This window comes from Salvia miltiorrhiza, chromosome 8 (genome assembly GCF_028751815.1).
Source record: "Salvia miltiorrhiza cultivar Shanhuang (shh) chromosome 8, IMPLAD_Smil_shh, whole genome shotgun sequence".
In the NCBI taxonomy this organism is placed as follows: domain Eukaryota; kingdom Viridiplantae; phylum Streptophyta; class Magnoliopsida; order Lamiales; family Lamiaceae; genus Salvia; species Salvia miltiorrhiza.
Window position 1 is genome coordinate 19,118,978 of NC_080394.1, and position 18,618 is coordinate 19,137,595.

Genomic DNA, 18,618 nt, shown 5'->3' on the forward strand with positions numbered 1-18,618 from the left:
TTTTTTTAAACTCTATATACACATGTTAGTAGGGATGGCAATGGATCTTGGACCCGGTTCAGATCCAAGATCCGTGGATCCAGATCCGTTTTTATGGATCCGAATTTCAATTTTTTGGACCCGACGGATCTGGATCTGGATCTCAATTTTGAAAACGGATCTGGATCTGGATCTTAAAATTTTAGATCCGGATCCGGCCCAGATCCGACCCGTGGATCCGTTTTATTTTATATATATATTTTTATATTTTATATTTAGTTTACTAATAATATTAACTAAATTAAAAATAAATAAATTATATTAAAAAGAATAAAAACTAAAAGTAATTAGATAAAAGTATTTTGTGTTATATTTTTCATGATGGAAATTTGATGTTGTTGATTTTGTGAAATTTTTTTAATTTAATTTAAAAATAGTAGATCCATGGATCTGGACCCGTAGACCCGCGGATCTGACGGATCTGGATCTGGATCCAAAATTTTCAGATCCATGGATCTGAATCTGGATCTGAATCTAGTATATGAAAACGGATCTGGTATTGGCCAGACCCGATCCAGATTCGGCCCGTTGCCATCCCTAATCGTTAGGTAATAATCTTTTTTACTGCATTTTTTCCCTTTTCCATCGATTTTTCTTTAATATAATACTTTTTATATGTGTGTTGTTATAGTGATCGAGTATTTAATATTTAAATCATCATACAAAGTTTAAAAATTTAAGACTCCCCAAGATAAAAGAATTATGTGCGTTGACTGTTTCAATTTCCCTTTTATTCTATAAGATAAAACCTTCTGGAATATGTCAAAGACAGTAGTGGCCTGGCTGTCATCATTTAATTTTTCTGCCGCTTATTTATGTACAATTGGTTCTACCATAATATATTGGCTGGTAATAATTTCTAATTAATCATTTAATTCAGTTAGTTCGAACTCACGTTTTGTCTTCGAATTTCATATGCAGTTGTGAGATAATTTTTTTCTTCAGACCAGTCCGATTTACTTGGACCGTTTTTTTTTTATTATCAATTTTATTAATTTTTATTTTTTAATCTTTTCTATTCACGCCTTTCTCAGCCTCATTCAAAAGTATCATGCATTAAAAATGTCATTTGTAATGTACTCTTTCCGTTCCACTATAATGAGACTCTTTCTATTTTGAGTGGCCCAGTGTGCCCTTATTTCTATTTTGAGATGTCCCACAAAAATGTGCATTTGCCATTTTTGGATACTACCCCACCACTAACTCCTTATTTTATAATAAAGTGAATCATTTTTTCAACTCTCAATACACTCATCTAACATTTTATTAAAACTCGTGTCATCAAAAGTAATGCACACTCTTATGAGACAGAGGAAGTATCATTTACGAAGTATCATACTCTATTATTAAAAGTATCATCTTGCATGCATTAAAAGTGTCATTTGTATTGTATCATTTATTTTTATAAAAAATATCATTTGCATGTATTAAAAATATCATTTGTAATGTTCATACAAAATATCATTTGATTTTACAAAAAATATCAATTAAGAAATATCATTTGCATATATAAAAGTATGATTTTCTGTTATTAAAAATGACATTTGTAATTTATGATGCACGGATTCTTCAAAAATTAGCATGTACGGCGAATCGGATTCTTTTAGGGTGCGATTCTCTCGGATTCTCTTCGGATTCGCACCCGATTCGCCATGTGACGTATGTTTTAAAATAATTTATAAAAATAAACCGAATTCGGAAATTCCATAGGCGAAATTCACTTATCTCGTACACGAAAGGCCTACACATGGTTATTTTGATAATTTTATTTTCAGTTATGACTTATATATTGGACTAATAATATTTGAATCGTTATATTGTTGCTCAATTAACTTATTTAATTGAAAATGCTTAACTTTTGGGTAAAATAAAATGTAAATTACATATAATTAATTTAATAAAATTTAAATTGTAGTATATATTTTATAAGCATTATATATCATAAAATTTTAATAATTAGATTTATCATTGCCGAATCGCACCCTATAATTTTTAAAAACCCGTATCCCCATACTCGTATCGTACCGGCCCCGCATCCGCACCTCCGTACCTATGCAACATAGTTTATAATGTATCATTTTTCGGCTCATTCGAAAGTATCATTAGTATGCATTAAACGTACAAATTTCTTTTATTAAAAGTGTCATTTATAATATATCATTTATTTTTATACAAAGTATCATTTGATTTTATAAAAAAAATATCATTTACTAGTATTGTTTGTATACATTAAAGTATCATTCTCTATTATTAAGAGTGTTATTTGTAATGTATCAATTTGTGAAGTATAATTTTTCGGCCCATTCAAAAGTTTTAATTGCTTGCATTAAATGTATCATTTCTTGTTATTAAAAGTACATTTGTATATATCATTTGTTTTTATAAAAAATAATCATTTACGAAGTATCATTTGCACACATTCAAAGTATCATTTTCTGTTATTAAAAGTATCATTTGCGTGTATTAAAAGTGTCATTTATAATATACCATTTATTTCATAGAAAATATTATTTGATTTTATAAAAAGTATCATTACAAAATATCATTTGTATACATTAAAAATATTATGTTGTGTTGAGTCGTCAAATGATTCTTCATCCCGAGCTTTCATAGCTTGTAGTTTTCTACAGTGCACAAAAAAAAGAGAACATGTAAAATGATCTATTATATGTATGCACTAAAGGATGAATTCAAATATCATTTGAAGAGATTTTGAATTTGCAGTTCAAGCATACCTGATAATCAGATATAGAGAACCTCAGCTTTAATACCAATAGCGTACTATGTATGGAGGGGGAGTGAAATACATTCGTTGCAAACTTTTTCATTGCTTAACAAAGTATTTGTTCTAAAATAGGTTTCGCTAATTATGAATCAGCTAGATTGATTCAGTTCAATTGACCAAGGTGTAAGCTGATCAACAATTCAGATAAGCCTGTTAAACTTAGTGCTACTTAGTAATTCTACTGACTGCTTGTAAGCTGATCACTTGGACCAATAACTAATGTGTGCGGAATGTAGCAGTTAAATTACTCATTTAGTCAAAATCTTTTAAGTTAACTTTTCGACTTAGTCCGTTTTCAGTAAAGTCGGCAACTTGAGTCAGCTGAGCAAGTATGTGTGCTGAAATATATATGTTCAGCTGATACTGAGAGAATCCTATTTATGGTTAATCTGCAATTTGAAACAATAAATCAAATGCAGAAAGTAAAGTACTCAGCAAGTTTTATGTGGTTCAAAAAATTCCTCCTACGTACATGGTCCTAGTTTAATTTACAAGAGAATCCACTAACTACAGATTCCTCGTTTTAAAGATGCAAGTTAACTGATCAGTCAGATTCCTTAGACTCACAGGTTACGCGGCTGTGACTGTTAAAGCAATGTCCCCAATTACACCCGAATACAATCTTCAGTTTTCATATTACGAACTTGTAGCTTACTAACTGATTTCATTCTAACACTAACACCTATCTTTTACAATAAGTGATGGGTTTGAAGGGTAGAATTCCAACTAATGAACACACTGTTATAATGAAGAACAATTGATTAGAATTAGCATGTTCAATATCTAGGTTTAAGATTACTATGAAAATCATCTAGAAAATAAGGGAATGTTTGTATGCTGACTTTGGAAGAAGTTGTTTAGAAATTCTGAAAGATAGCTTGTAACCATGTTTGGATTCCCTTCTTTGGAAATATGTTGAGTCTTTACACAAAGAGATTGAGAGTTTGATTGTGTAGCGTTTCTAGTAGTTCATTCAGTGGAGGTTGCGGAGTATTTATACTCCTCAGATAAAATAATTCTGTTGGAGATAACGTCTTCAATCTTTGGTAGTTGGTGTCTTTGAAATTCTTCCTGTTTGCTCCATGGGACATCATTAGTTCATAGTACAAGGTAAGATATTGACATTATGATTTTCCTCGTAGTTGCGCTGACTTGAATTCCAGATTCTATAGGATCCGCAATAAATACAGAACTTTATGTGTAGTATCAGTAGATTGATTTTCCTTTAGTTGATGTTGATTAGGGATGGTGTGGCATAGATTCTGCTTTCCTTAACAATCTCAACATCGGCATGGTTAACTGAGATCAACTTCAGCACGATCAGCCTTTCAGCATAACAATGTTTTTCAGCAATGCAATTTGAATCCAGTCATTTTGCACTTCTATCTTTATACTGACATCCTATAAACAAAAAAAGCACGCTCTTTAACAATTGAGTTGCAATAAAAGGTTACATTAGCAAGGATATCATCAGCATAGAGATATTTTGGTATAACATCAAAAATTTATAATTTTTCCAACGCATTTTTTTTTTTTTGTTAATTTTCTAGTAAAGTGATCTATTACATCAATAAAAGCATATTTATAGCTAATGTTTTATGACGTGTGAACTATGAGCATTGCAATTTTTACTTATATACGAAAGTTATAATTTTTCATTCTCTAATTAATGAGAAACTTTATAATCCTGAGGTAATATGCACAGGACTGATTCCTCGTTAGAACTTTTGCGTACTATTATTTTAATTACTTGCATTTGATTCTTAATTATTGTGGTGTGACATAAATTCTGGCCAATGTTGAACTTATATTTAAATTCAGAAAATTTTTGTTCACATTTTTTCCTCGCAACTTAGAAGATTGAAAATTAGGGAACACTTTGAATTTATTAAATTTTAGATAAATGGAACGATCTTTCATCTTTATTTTAATTGTAATTTGAAATTTCTTCTTATGAATTAACAACAAATCAGGCACATCGATCCACCACCGTCAAATTTATATATATACTTTTACAACTATATATTAACTTTTCATAAAACTTCATCAAACAAAAACTGATATAACAAGATATTTCTATATCCCAACCAAAAATTAATATTTAATTAACGAAAGTGATTACGATTAATATAATTTAAAATGCACCATCAGTCTAATTTAATTAATTAATTAAAGAAATAATTTATATAAAAACTATTTGATAGTATTAATCTAAAATGCACCATCAGTCTAATTTAATTAATTAATTAAAGAAATAGTTTATATAAAAACTATTTCATATACTATCATAATATTAGAAATCACGACGTAGGGTGATATCCGTTGAATTTCGCCGGTAATCCTCGTTATTATTATTTGGGTCCCTTTCGATCTCTCTATCTCTCTCTGAGGGACTAGGGTTGACTCGTGCAAAATTATTAACTTATAATGGAAGAATTAATTAGTGCATGAAACGAATGATTCTTGTCATTTAAAAACAATTGGGACATTGGGAAGACATGCAAAACACGAGATTTAAAAGTCCAACATTAATTTCAAATAACAATTTAATTTCGTTAACTAAGTGAAGAGTAGTTAATAAGTTGGGGTGCATGGGAATGGTCCAAAAGTAATATGGACATGTATTTCTTCAATCACTCGTCTTTCTTTCTTTATTATTATAAAACAAGAAAATAAAAAGTCGTCAATGTTCCCTTATTACAATTTCACTCGATTTAATCCGACACGTCAAACTTCTCTTCGATTATCTCTGTCCTCACAAGAATACCCTTTGACTTGACTCTTATGATTTTTTTTTTTTTTTTTTGGAATGTTAGTGTGAAAACTAGACTAGCTTTTTCTTTTAGTAGCAAAAAGATGTAGACTTTTTTGTGTGTGTTGTTTTCGTGATACTACAATTTTCCGAAAATCCTAACTACGTACTTTTAATACGAAATAGTAACTCTAATGCCTCATAATTTTATGTGTGCTTTTCCTCTTCAAAAAATATTTATGTGTGATTCTATACTGAATAATATATATTTATTTTATATGTTGTATAGTTTAGGGTTAATTGCCCCTAAATACACAAACTTTCACCAAATTCTGGAATTGCACACCAACTTTAAAATCTTGGAAAAATGACGTGGCGATCGGAAATTAACACATAATCACGTCAGAACACCTGGAAAATGACGTGTCACCTAACTTCAAAACGACGTCGTTTTTGGAGTACTAAACAATTTATTTGCAGATTAAAAAACTCGTGCCCTAGTGTTCTGATTTTTCCCTTCCATTCTTCTACGAAACTCAAGCCTTTATTCTTCAAATTTCTAATGGATTTCCTTCCATTCTTCTACGTCGTCATTTGGGTGATCATTTGGCTTGGCAGGACTAATCAAAATTCAAATCAGAGTTCCCATACAGTTCAATTCAAATGTAGCATCATTTGGCTTGGCAGGACTAAATCAAAATTCAGCAAAAGCAAAAGCAAATTCCCATATTGAAAGTTCAAGCAAAAGCAAAAGAAATTCAAGCAAAAGAATATTAAGGCTACAAATCATTCAACTGGTGATGCTTTTGACGATCTCAGAGTGACAGCACAAGAAAATTAAAATGAAATTCTAGCAAAAGCTATCTCCCATATTCAGGATTGACGTCGTCTTATACAAAAACAGAAATTGACGTCAACCTAAACGGTGGAGATTCACGAATTGAATTAGAACTTGAAGCCCAACAATCAGAACAGACGGGAGAGGAGAAGTTCGCGCGCTCAAACGGTCGAGAACTCTCCGCCCTCAAATGGTGGAGATTCTCGTCTGGGTGGAAATTGTAATTTAGGGCTGAAAAACGTGAATAGGGAAAACAAAACAAGAAATAAGTTGATTTTAACAAAACGACGTCGTTTTGGACCTTTGGTTAAAACTACGTCGTTTTCCTCTGACGTCCAACGTGTCTACGTGGATTTCCGATCGCCACGTCATTTTTTCAATTGGGGATTTTGTGGTCGTGGGAAAAATCAGAAAAAAAGGAAAGATGATGTATTGTAGAGAAGATTTTAAAGTTGGTGTGCAATTCCAGAATTTGGTGAAAGTTTGTGTATTTATGGGCAATTAACCCTATAGTTTATATCATTAGTACTTAATTATCAAGTGTTATACTTTAAATTTTATAATAACTAGTAAACTCATCCGTGCGATGCATGGCAAAATCGAAATTAAATAATATTTTAAATAAATAAATATAAATATCAAACACAATCAAAATATAAATAAGTGCAAAATATAGTTTAAAAATAAATTTCAATTACTCAATAAAATCCGAAATTTAAAAATGTAAATTTCAATTACTCAATAAAGTCCGAAATTTAAAAACGTAATTTTCAACTATGTAGTATGATTTTTTTTTTTTGATAAGGAAAGTAAATATTATAGAACGAAAAGGCACCAGTAGTACCAAGAAGATTACAAAATCATCGGGGATTCATCATTCGACATCCACCTATGAAACCCAACTCCATCATTAACAAAACCAAAAATTCTACCCCAACTCCACACTCTAGCTTTGATTTCTCCAAACAAGTTTGCACTCTCCCATCTTTTGTTCTCAAATCTACTCTCATTCCGCATTTTCCAAATAAGCCAAGTAGTACAACACCAAAGAGCCATCAAGAGCTTCTTATTTCTTTTCCGGCCACTCAAACTAGTAAAGAACTGAAAGTGCGAGGGCACGTCATATGGCTGCGCCATGCTAACTCCGAGCCATTGAAAGATTGCTTCCCATACCTTTGAGGTCTTTGGACAGTGGATAAACACGTGGTTCGTGGATTCCTGCCGATGAAAACAGGCGTTACATCCCACCTCGACTTCACACAACATCACATTTCTTCTCAAGAGGTTGTCACACGTCGGAATTCTGTTCTTCAAAATTCTCCATGCGGTAAGCTTGACTTTGTTTGGAATAGGGATCTTCCACACCTTCGTACTCGTATCAGTTTCCTCCACCGCCTCCGTAGTCTCGTTTGCTTGATCTTTAATAGCTTCATAAGCGAACTTGGTTGTAAAGCCTCTCCCAGTGTCGCCATTCCATGTCCATCCGTCCTTGTTACCTGCACACAGATTAGTACCAGAAACAAGGCTAAGCAGCTCCGAAACTCCTTCCCTCTCTCTCTCAAACAGCTCTCTTCTCCACCTTAAATCCCAACACCATCCAGTATCAGTCCATTCCCCAACTTCACAGATTGCAGCTTCTTTATTCGCACTCAACTGAAAAAGTCTAGGAAAAGTAAACTTCAACGGCTTTTGACCAACCCACCACTGAGTCCAGAATTTAAAGGTCTTCCCATCCCCCACCTTTGGCTTCAAATTTTGAACAAACCAAAAATTGTTCGCCCCTCCCACCGCAGAAACGATCTTCGGCCACCACCCATCTCTAAATCTACCTTTCCCCGCGTTTTCCATACCTGTCTCTCCCCACTCAACCTCACCATAAATGGACCTAACAATTTTTGCCCAAAGCATGTCCCTTCCAGTAAGGTACCGCCACAACCATTTAACGACTAGTGTCTGATTAAACCACTCAATATTTTTAAGCCCCAAGCCTCCTTCATCTTTTGAAGCACAAAGCACCTTCCACTTCACCCAAGCAATCGCACTTTTACTAGCACCCCCTCCCCACAGAAAATTACCAAGTAAAGCATTTAGAGAACTCACAATTGATTTTGGTAAATAGGTAAAAGAGAGCTGATAAATCGGTATGGATTGAAGCACAGCCTTCACCAAGGTCACACGGCCCGCGAGAGAGAACTTCCCATTTTTCCACGAATCGATTTTCTTTCTCACCTTCTCAACCAAGTATTTCCAATCAGCAACCTTTTTGCCCTTGCTGCCCACTTTAATACCGAGGTAATTGAAAGGTAAGGAGCCCACATCACAACCCAAAACAGCCGCCATCCTCTCGATCGTATCCTCCTCGACCCCAACTCCGAAGAGACAGCATTTTTTGAAATTGACGGCAAGCCCTGATAGTAGCTGGAACACTCTGAGAATCATTTTAACTGCCACTGCATTTCTTTCATCATCCTCCATCAAGAAGACCGTGTCATCGGCGTATTGGAGGTGCGGAATTGAAATGTCATCATTTCCTACCTTTACCGGCTTAATCAGCTCCTTCTCAACAGCTCTCGTAATCAAAGAGTGGAGCCCCTCTGCTGCAACAAGAAAGAGAAACGGGGAAAGCGGATCCCCCTGCCGTAATCCTCTTTCTAAACACACCTCACCAGATGGAGATCCATTTACCAAAATATTCGTCGTCGCCGAGGAGATACAACCTCGGATCCATTTCCTCCATAATGGCTCAAAATCCATTCTTTCAAGCATTAAATCCAAGAAATCCCACTCAACGGAGTCATAGGCTTTCGCGAAATCCACCTTGAAGATAATCCTCCCCTTTCTCTTCTTAGAAGCCTCCGCGATTGCTTCATTTAGAACCACCACCCCATCTAGGATGTAACGGCCGCCAATGAAGGCACTCTGATTATCCGAAATAACTGAATCCATGACCTGTTTCATCCTATTCGCCAAAACCTTCGCAATGACTTTGTAGAGGCTACAAATAAGTGAAATAGGCCTAAACTCCTCAAGTGAGCAAGCTCCTTCTTTTTTAGGAATGAGAACGATGAATGAAGAGTTACATCCCCGAGGGATTTTGCCATTGGAGTGAAATTCAGTCATCACCTTTAAAAAATCTTTCTTGATAATCTCCCATGACGCTTTCCAGAACTTGAGGTTAAAGCCATTCGGTCCCGGGCTCTTGTCACCGTCACAGCTCCAAATGGCCTCTTTAATTTCTGATTCTGAAAAAGGTTTGATCAGCTCCGCATTATTTGCTGCAGAAATTTTCCGAGCAGTGAAATCTCCCGGTATCATAGGTAAGACGCGCGGCGTCTTCTTGAAGTGATTCTCGAAGAACGTTTTGACGTTCTCCTTAATGATCTTTGGATCCTCGATCCAGCAACCCCCAACATCAAGCCCTGCAATTTCATTCTTCTTTCTTCTCCCAACAATTGCTTTGTGATAAAAACTAGTATTCAGATCGCCCTCCTTGACCCATTTGACTTTCGCCTTTTGTTGGAGAAGACTACATTTTTCTTTGGATTTAAGGAAAATCTTTGCTCGTAATTCATTTCTCCTGATTGTCTCACTCTCCTCAAGACCAAAGGTGTCATCAAAAATGTCCAGCTCCTGAAGTTCATCCTTAAGATCTGTCAAGCCGTGCTCAATGTTGCCATAAATCCTCATATTCCACTCTTTCAACGCACTCTTCACCAATTTCAATTTCTCTTTGAACACAAAGCAACTCCATCCTTCAATCTTAGCTTCATCCCAAGATTTCCTTACCAACGCGCAGAAATCTGGGTGGGAGAGCCAAGAATTAAGGAACCTAAAAGGTTTGGGTCCCCAGTTCTTGGTTTTTGTAGTCAGGAAGATCGGACAATGGTCCGACACTGATCTCTGAAGCCCCCTTCCGACTGTTTCCGGCCATTCCTGCATCCATTTCTCGTTGACCATAAATCTGTCTAGTTTGCTCTTGCATCCTCCACCAGGTTGATACCACGTAAACTTTCTTCCCTGTGTTCTGATTTCCAGCAGATTACTTTGCCTAATAAAAGCGTCAAAAGACCTTGCATCTGCTTGATTAAAGACAACACCTTTCCCCACCCTTTCTCCCGAATCACGCACTGCGTTGAAGTCGCCAAGAAAACACAGGCACGAGTCTTTGTTTTGAAGAGCAATAAGCTGTAATGTATCCCACAAAGATTCCTTTTCGGTGGTTCCCATGAGCGCATACACATTAACAAAACAACAATGCAGGCCTCCTTGTAGCCAAATCCCATTAACAATAACAGCCCCCGTCACGTTCCATTTACTAGTTGCCACAAACTTATCCTTGTTCCAGACCGATAGTATTCCACCCGATCTGCCTTCTGACTCCCTCACAGCCCAATCAAAATTACTCATCCCCCACCACTTATCACACATTGGGGAACAGAAAATTTCCATTTTGGTTTCCTGAACAAAACAAAAATCTAAAGCATTTTTCCTAACCAATTCTCCGATATCACTCTGTTTAATGGAACTCCCCAAGCCTCTAATGTTGTAAGATAAAATATTCATTAAGAACCTATTTCAATATCACCCACGACCTTCGGATCTCCTGCCTTCGCTCTTTGCTCCTTTAATTGCTCGATCATGACCGCGTCTTGGCAAAGAGCCATGTTCTTGTATCTTCATCTCTGTCCGACTTCTCCCAATCCGCCTCAGTAGATCGCGAACCGCTTCCATTCTTGCCCATCTCACCCTCTGATTCAATATCAGCAATGAAATTGCCCCAAACTTGATGCTGATTTTCGGTGGCTTTTGATTTATGAATTTTCTTCCTCGAAACTCCTCCTCGTCTGTTCGCCGTTCCTTTCTTATAAACAACCCCCGCAGTGAGAGAATCTGATACCCTCGAGGGATCGCATTCCTCCCCCTCAAGTTCATTTTGAAATTCCTTCTCTTTCTCGTTTCTACTCCCTTCGCTGATCTCTCTACCTCTACTCTCTGGCTCATTTGAAGGTGATTTATCAGTCCCTTTGGAGGAAACCATCTGTACTTGGCTCCCTTTATCTGTGCCAGAGTAATGTGGGAACGGGCCATTAGTTTCCACAACCTTCCTCTCAAGTTCTGAGACGCCGTTTTTTTGAGTAACCGAATCATTTCCTTCACCGTCCTCTGTTTCCGACTCGACGATGGAAGCCTTCGCCGGAGACTGTGAGATATCTAGTAAAGAACATTCTGAGTCAGCATCTTCGTCCAAAGACCACTCCTCCTCCTCCGGGGAAACGAAATTATCGGGCATTTCTTCCACCCGGATTTGGAACGAAGCACCGTCGATTTTACATTTCATGATGTTTCCAATAGAGTTGAACCCAGTAGACATCTGTATATAAGCCGCGTCCAGCCTCTCTTTCGTTCTTGTTTTTTCTTCAATTTTCAGAAGCAACCCGAACCTCGCGCTTGCCGTACTGAAGAAACGGGAATTCCAAACATGTAGCGGGACTCCGGTCCATTTAGTCCAGACAACTCTTTGATAGTTGATATCCACAGATTTCCAAGGCCTCCACCACTGCAACCAGAAGTCTCTCCATTCGTTGAGCTTATTGAGATTTTCCTCGGTCGTCTGCTCGTTGCTGCTTTGGATTAGGACCATGTTGCCACCGAGGGAGTTCAACTTAAAACAACCTGCGCATTCACTATTTATTTCCTCTCGAACTTCCTCCCAGAGAAACTCAGATTTAATGTAACCTGTAAAAGCCCCATTAAGCCAAACCAGGTCTTCTTCCGTCGTCTGGAACTGTAAGGTTTCGTCATCAAGTTCTTTATCATCTTTAGCACCTGTAAGAGCTTCCTTAAACGATACACCTGCGTGTCTGTTATACACCTTCATGGTGCATTGCTGTATCTGTTTCAACTTTTTTTCTTTGACGCTATTCTGCTCATTCCTTCTCTTCTCATCATCCCTTTCGAATTTAGGCTTATAAACTCTAACCTTATAACTGCCAATCCAAAGTTTGTTCAGGTCCTCCAGTAAAGTCTCAGACCTCTCCACCTTTTCAAATCGAACAAAGCCGAACGGTCTTCCCCAAAGATCTCTCTTCCTTGGGCAGTATACATCCACCGTCTTCGCAACCGTCTCGAACTTACGTCTTAGAAAATCAATGCTGCAATCCTCTGGGATGTTGTTAAAGAAAAAGGTTGTAGTGCCTTCACGTTCATTCGAACTCCAATCTCTCCTTCCATTCAAACTGCTCCGGTTCCAGCTTCTTGCTGGTTTTCTCTCGACATGTTTGGGACCAATCCCTCTTCTTCTCACCTCTCTCCACTCTCTCTCCCTCTCTCTAGGCTCCATTGTAGAGTTTATCACCGTTTTTAGGAAGTAATCAACTACAACGAGCAATACATCAATCAAACAAAAACAACTGTAAGGTAAGCTCTTTCCTTAACTTTGCTAATTTCAGTTCAAATCTACTCCATTCGTTTCAACATGGCACCTTCAATTCATTTCATTTATTATACAATACGTTCACCCCCATGAACAACCCATCTGCTTGAAAACTTTCAAGGTAATTTGCTATCTCAATTGCTCAATTCAATTCGCATCCATATCAACTGAACATCACCCGAGATAAGGAAGTGGAACTTAGCTTTAAAAGAGGAAGGACTGACTGCCCGTTCGGTTGGGACAAAGCGACGTGACAGCAGCGACGATTGGTCGCGGGTGAGCGGCACGGCGCGGTGGGCGTGGCCGGATCTGTGGGCAAGGGCGGTCCGGCAAAGACCTCAGGGCTGCGGATCTGCTGGCTGCTGCTGTGAAGGCTCAATCCCGTACTTCATCTGGACTCAGACGAGAACTCCTCAGCTTGAGGGGTCTTTGGAGTGTTACCAAAACTGATCTTAAACCAGGAAACTTAAATTGCAACAAGAGGTGATGGCGTGGACGTCAGCGAGCGAATTGAGCACCGGCGGGAGGGTATCGTCGCCGCGTCGGAGCTGAGTGGCTGGAAGCAATTTCGCTGGAGCTGGAGACAGACGGCGCACCGACGGCAGAAAGATGGGTGCACTGACGGCCGGCGATTTAGGGGATGAGTTATTAAATAATTATGATGATAATTATAGTTATTAAATAATTTTAAATTATTTGATAATGAAAATTAATTTAGTCATTATTATTATAGAGTATTCCACGTAATATATAAATAAATAAATAGTTTCATACATAGACATAAATAAAAAAATTGTAAACTTTAATATAGAGAAAGAAAATAAAATATTTTGAAATTTTAATAACCTATTCTTTTTAAATTTATTTTGATGATTTTTATACTATATTAAAGATTTTGTTACGAACTTAAACTTAAGATGCATATTGAATATTTCTTCATAAATCAAATTTGACGATATTTATAAAATAATTAAAATTATATTAAAAATAGTGAAAAAAATTGATGGGAGAAGAGGAAAAAAAGGGAGGGAAAAAACTCATCTTTTATATATTATATATATTATATACTTTTATTTATAATTATATTATTAATTCTAAAATAAGATATATTTAACTTACATAACTAATTGACGATCAAATATTAGACGTGAGGTCGGGGCCATGCATCTAGTGGAACATCTTAACCAGTTGAAGTTTCAGATCCTTTGTAGCAATCAAAGATAATTTATAACTAATTATAGTTTAATCTAATTAGTTAATTGGCTAATTAAAATTGTAAAATCATAAACGCTAATAATTTATCATTATAATTTTGAAATAAGATCTATATTGTAAGTAATTAATTATGACATAGAGATAATTGTTGTTCATAAGTATATAGGAGTATGTATTTTATTATTCTAATTAATCCTTAAAAGATAATTTTACAATTTTCACTAAATCCCAATATAGATATGTGTGTGTGTGCAGCACAAGAGGTTCCTAGCTCGTACAACTTTTCTAGTAAAATGGCACTAGTTGATAATTTTCGAGCATCACTTCATTCCTACCAAGGGATTTAGGGAAAATACACAAACTCAAAACTCAAGTTTCAATGTAATAACTAAAATGGGTGAGCTAACATAATGTAAGAGTTAACAAGAGAGGCAAGAAGAAGAAGTTGAAATCTATTGATTCACTAACGTGATCTAGATGCAGCTCGCCTCAATTCTTCAGGTGTTGAAGGAAATAGTTCCACGTATCTTGATCCAATCATCATCTTGTCCTTAGACATGGCTTTCCTTGCCTCTTCAGCCGAACCAAACTCCACATACGCCTCCCCGGTAGCTTTCCCGTCCGATCGGCACGCGATATGAATCTTCTCCTCCTTCACAGTCATGGTGGTGTCTTCGAAGAATTTCAAAATCTCAGACTTTCTCACAGAGTAAGGGAGGCCTCGCATCTTCAAGACCTCTGTATACTCCATTCTATCCTTTTCCGGAGACCTCTTGCGGCGGACGGGTGGCGGGGAACCACAGTGGTCGGTGCTACCATGCAATCCTTCTTTCACATCGGATGCTATGGCATGGTAATAGTCCTGCTTCTTGCACCTAAATACCTCCACGTATCGTCTTCCCATGTTCTGCCGGTCCCTCCGGAGAGCAAGATCAGCCTGCATAGGCCCTGCAAAGAGAACAAACGCCTCGCCGGAGAATCTCCCATCCTTGTTGACCAAGAAGACGTCCACGATATCAAGTCCGGCAAAGAACTTGAAAATATCAACATCAGTGCAGTTGAATGGGAGGCCCCTCAGACGAACCACGGGAAAAGATGACGAAGGCGGATATCTGTTGTCGTAGCCTTGTGTTTGGTAACTGATCGAACTGCTGCTGCTCCTCACTGCGAAGTAGGGACTCGATTCCATCATTCTTGGTCTCTTTGAGCCGATCTCGTACCCGTCCGACACCCCCCCGCTCCCAAACAATGCCCTTCAATTATCCATACCCAAGGAAGGAAAAACCCCCCACTCAACCTTGTTAATATAAGCCATTCCCAACCCATCTAGCTTTTCTATTACATCTCAAGCTTAATGTTAACTCATGAACCCAGTTGCAGAAATAGATATTAATCGATATTAAATAGCAAGGATTTGGTCAAACATACATGATAACAATGATTCACCAAGCAAACCACCAGTTCAGATAAATGGAACATACTAGTAATGTTTAATGTTATATATTCAGTATAAAATTTTAATAAGAAAAAAATGCAGCTTATCTATCATGGGAAGCACTTTGAAGCACAACTTTTGCATTTTTATAACAATCAAGAACAACAGTGGATGGGATTTAGAGTTGCGGAAAACAAATTAAGTGTTATCTTTCATAACAGTTTCTACGACCACTTATAAAAAGTGTAATAGCATAAAAGCATAGTTATCCTCAATTTCCTAGTAGCCTAAACAAATAATTGAAAAAGAAAAAACCCTAAAAAACCAATTTCTTTTTAATCAAGAATCAAAACTGGTGACATAGTTCTAAAAGTACAAACATTGGTCAATTTCTCACCCATTAAGCGTAGAATCTACACATAAAACAAACCCAAATTCGCCAGAATCTGAAAAAAACACTCGCATCTATAAAAAGGAAACCTTTATTTCATACAAGTACCGATGCAATCATAAATTAACACAATTATAAAAAAAAAAACCCTAAAACAATTTCACCCCGGAAATTCTGAATAAAAATTTCCAACACCCACAGAATATAAATTCGCAAATCAGTAGCATATAAATCAATAGATAGGCATTCGTTTATACAAAATATTTTCAAAATTGACAACGTCCTTACCCCCTGTGGCCGTACATGGCAGCGGCGAAGACAGAAGCTAATACGGCGTCGTGAAGAAGTAGAAACGTCAGATCAGAGTGAGAGCCTTTTTCTCCACGAGAGAAACAGGGGAAATTAGAAACCCTAGCCGGAATTACTATATTAGCGGGCTCTAGCGAGATTACAGAAATACCCCTCCCACTGAAATTTATTTTAAGGGTGTGTTTGGACGTTCATTAATCTTTTGATTTTATTAACTTTAAGGGGGCGACGGGGTGTATTGGTTGTAGAGTTTGTAGGATTTTTTTAGCCTTTGAAAGTTCGGGGTATTTAATCGAAAATTTTAAAAGTTTTCAAAAATCTAAAGGTACTCAATATGAATTTAAAAAAGTCTTAAAAAATCTTTAGGCATCCAAAAATCTATGGATTTTAATGGATTTTAACCTTCAAAAATACAAAGAGAGAAATCTCATCTCATCACACGAGATTTCTATGGATTCTTTCACCTCTCTTCTGTCTAGCGCTCACTCGAGATCAACAAGCGTTGGCGCTTTGAGCATCAAACATCTCAGCGCCGGGTGAGCGCCATCGAGCGCTAATGCTTTGAGCTCTAGCAGTTGCTGGGCTCCAGCTCTAGTTCCAGCGGTCGCTGGGCATCGATCGCCGCTGGGTTGCTCCGTTTCCAATGGTAGCTGGGCTCCAACCGGCGTTGGGTTGCTGCCTTCCTAATTCCTATCAAGTCGATGAAAATTCATGAAAAAAAAAGGCAGCAAAACTCTGCATAGAGTCTATAGATCTCCTAAATCCACGAAAATTCATAGACTTTTTAAAGTCCAAAAAAACCAACATAATCCAAACCAATACACCCCCTAAATCTATTCAAGGGATGCCTTTTATCTATAATTGTATTAGACATTAAATTCACTCATAACTATTTTTAATTGCATTTATTAGATATTTCACAGTTAAATATTTAAATATTGTCGCTTCAAAAACAATATTTAAATATTGACTAATAAGTGTGATACGCTTACTTTGTATAGAATAGTCTTTTCATAGTTGATTTTTCTTAGATATCTGAACATTGACAATGTTGCATTGCTAATGTCCGTAAGGATTTAGGAGGGTCCCTATAGGGGTAGGCGAGCCTATAAAGGCGCAGGAAGGCCGGTGAAGGCATAAGCATACCTGTAAAGGTGTAGGCAAGCCTGTGAAGGCATAGTAAACCTGTAAAGGCGTAAGCAGGCCCCAAAGGTGTAAGTGAGCTTAGGCAAGTGTAATTGAGCCTGGGCAGACGTAATGGAGACTAGGGGTGAGCAAAAAATTCGAAACCGAATAACCGAACCGATCCAAATCGAAATTTTAAAATATGGTTCGGTTTATTTTTTCATAAAATTTCGGTTTTTCGGTTCGGATTTTTTAAAACCGAATAGAACCAAAAAACCGAATTATATTTATTATATATATATATATATAATATCTAACTTCAAATATTTTTTAATTTAATAGTTTTTTTTCTTCGGGATTTTTGAATTTTTTTTTCAAAATTTTGGTTTTTTCGATTTTTTTTGGATTAATTCGGTTTTTCGGTTCGGTTCGGTTTTAACTATGAAAATTTCGGTTAATTCGGTTCGGTTCGATTTTTTTTTCCAAATCGAATTAAAATATGATTTGGTTTGGTTTTAGCAAAAATCGAACCATATAACCGAATGCACACCCCTAATGAAGACTAGGCGCAATTGAGCCTGAAAAAGTGTAAGTGAGCCTGGACAGGCGTAGTTGAGCTCGAGCAGGCGTAATTGAGCCTTAAAAAATGTATTTAAGCCTGGACAGTCGTAACAGAGCCTAAAAAGGCATGAATGAGTATGGTCAGGTGTAATGGAGCCTGGTCAGATATAATTGAGCGTAAAAAGGCATGTTTGAGCCTGGGAAGCGTGTTTGGAGCCTAGAATGGTGTAATTGAGCTTGAGCAGGCATAATGAAGCCAAAAAAGCCGTGAATGAGCCTCGGCAGTCCTAATTGAGCCCGGGCAGGCGTAATGAAGCCTAAAAAGGCGTGATTTGAGTATACATGCATGTTAGCTCTACAATGTTTATACTTTTGCATAAAAGATTTCATTATTTTCATAGAATAGGGTACATGGGTATATACGCATCCCTTATTTAGTAATATATGAGTTATTTACTCAAAACATATTATAGAGTTGAGAGAGCAAATAAATGTATCACAGTGCTAAATAGTCACTCAAGACTGATATGATATGATTATTAAATAAAGAAAAGTTCAATAATTCATACTTCAGGTCTTAGTACATATGCAGAAGAGTGTGCAACTTCATATTATAAATTATTTTATATTTCAAATCTAAGCACATATGCAGAAGTTGTGCAGCTTCACAAGATAGAATTATAATTTCATAAATATAATCAAAGATCGTGTAAATAATAATTTTGCTCAAATGAT

General features: G+C 36.7%; 1 protein-coding gene across 2 annotated transcripts; it reads right to left on the minus strand.

Annotated features, from left to right (window-relative positions):
* Positions 1-14,362: 14,362 nt before the first annotated feature.
* On the minus strand, positions 14,363-16,333 carry LOC131001657 (uncharacterized). Of its 2 annotated transcripts, none has more exons than XM_057928216.1 (2): positions 16,177-16,333; positions 14,363-15,315 (listed from the first exon to the last, which is right to left on the minus strand). In XM_057928216.1, exons 1-2 carry the CDS (start codon positions 16,191-16,193, stop codon positions 14,526-14,528), a joined length of 807 nt encoding a protein of 268 aa, XP_057784199.1. In that variant the 5' UTR covers positions 16,194-16,333; the 3' UTR covers positions 14,363-14,525. The 2 variants fall into 2 exon arrangements, with proteins under 2 accessions (XP_057784199.1, XP_057784200.1); XM_057928217.1 differs by having other exon boundaries at positions 14,363-15,226; positions 16,177-16,330.
* Positions 16,334-18,618: the final 2,285 nt, after the last annotated feature.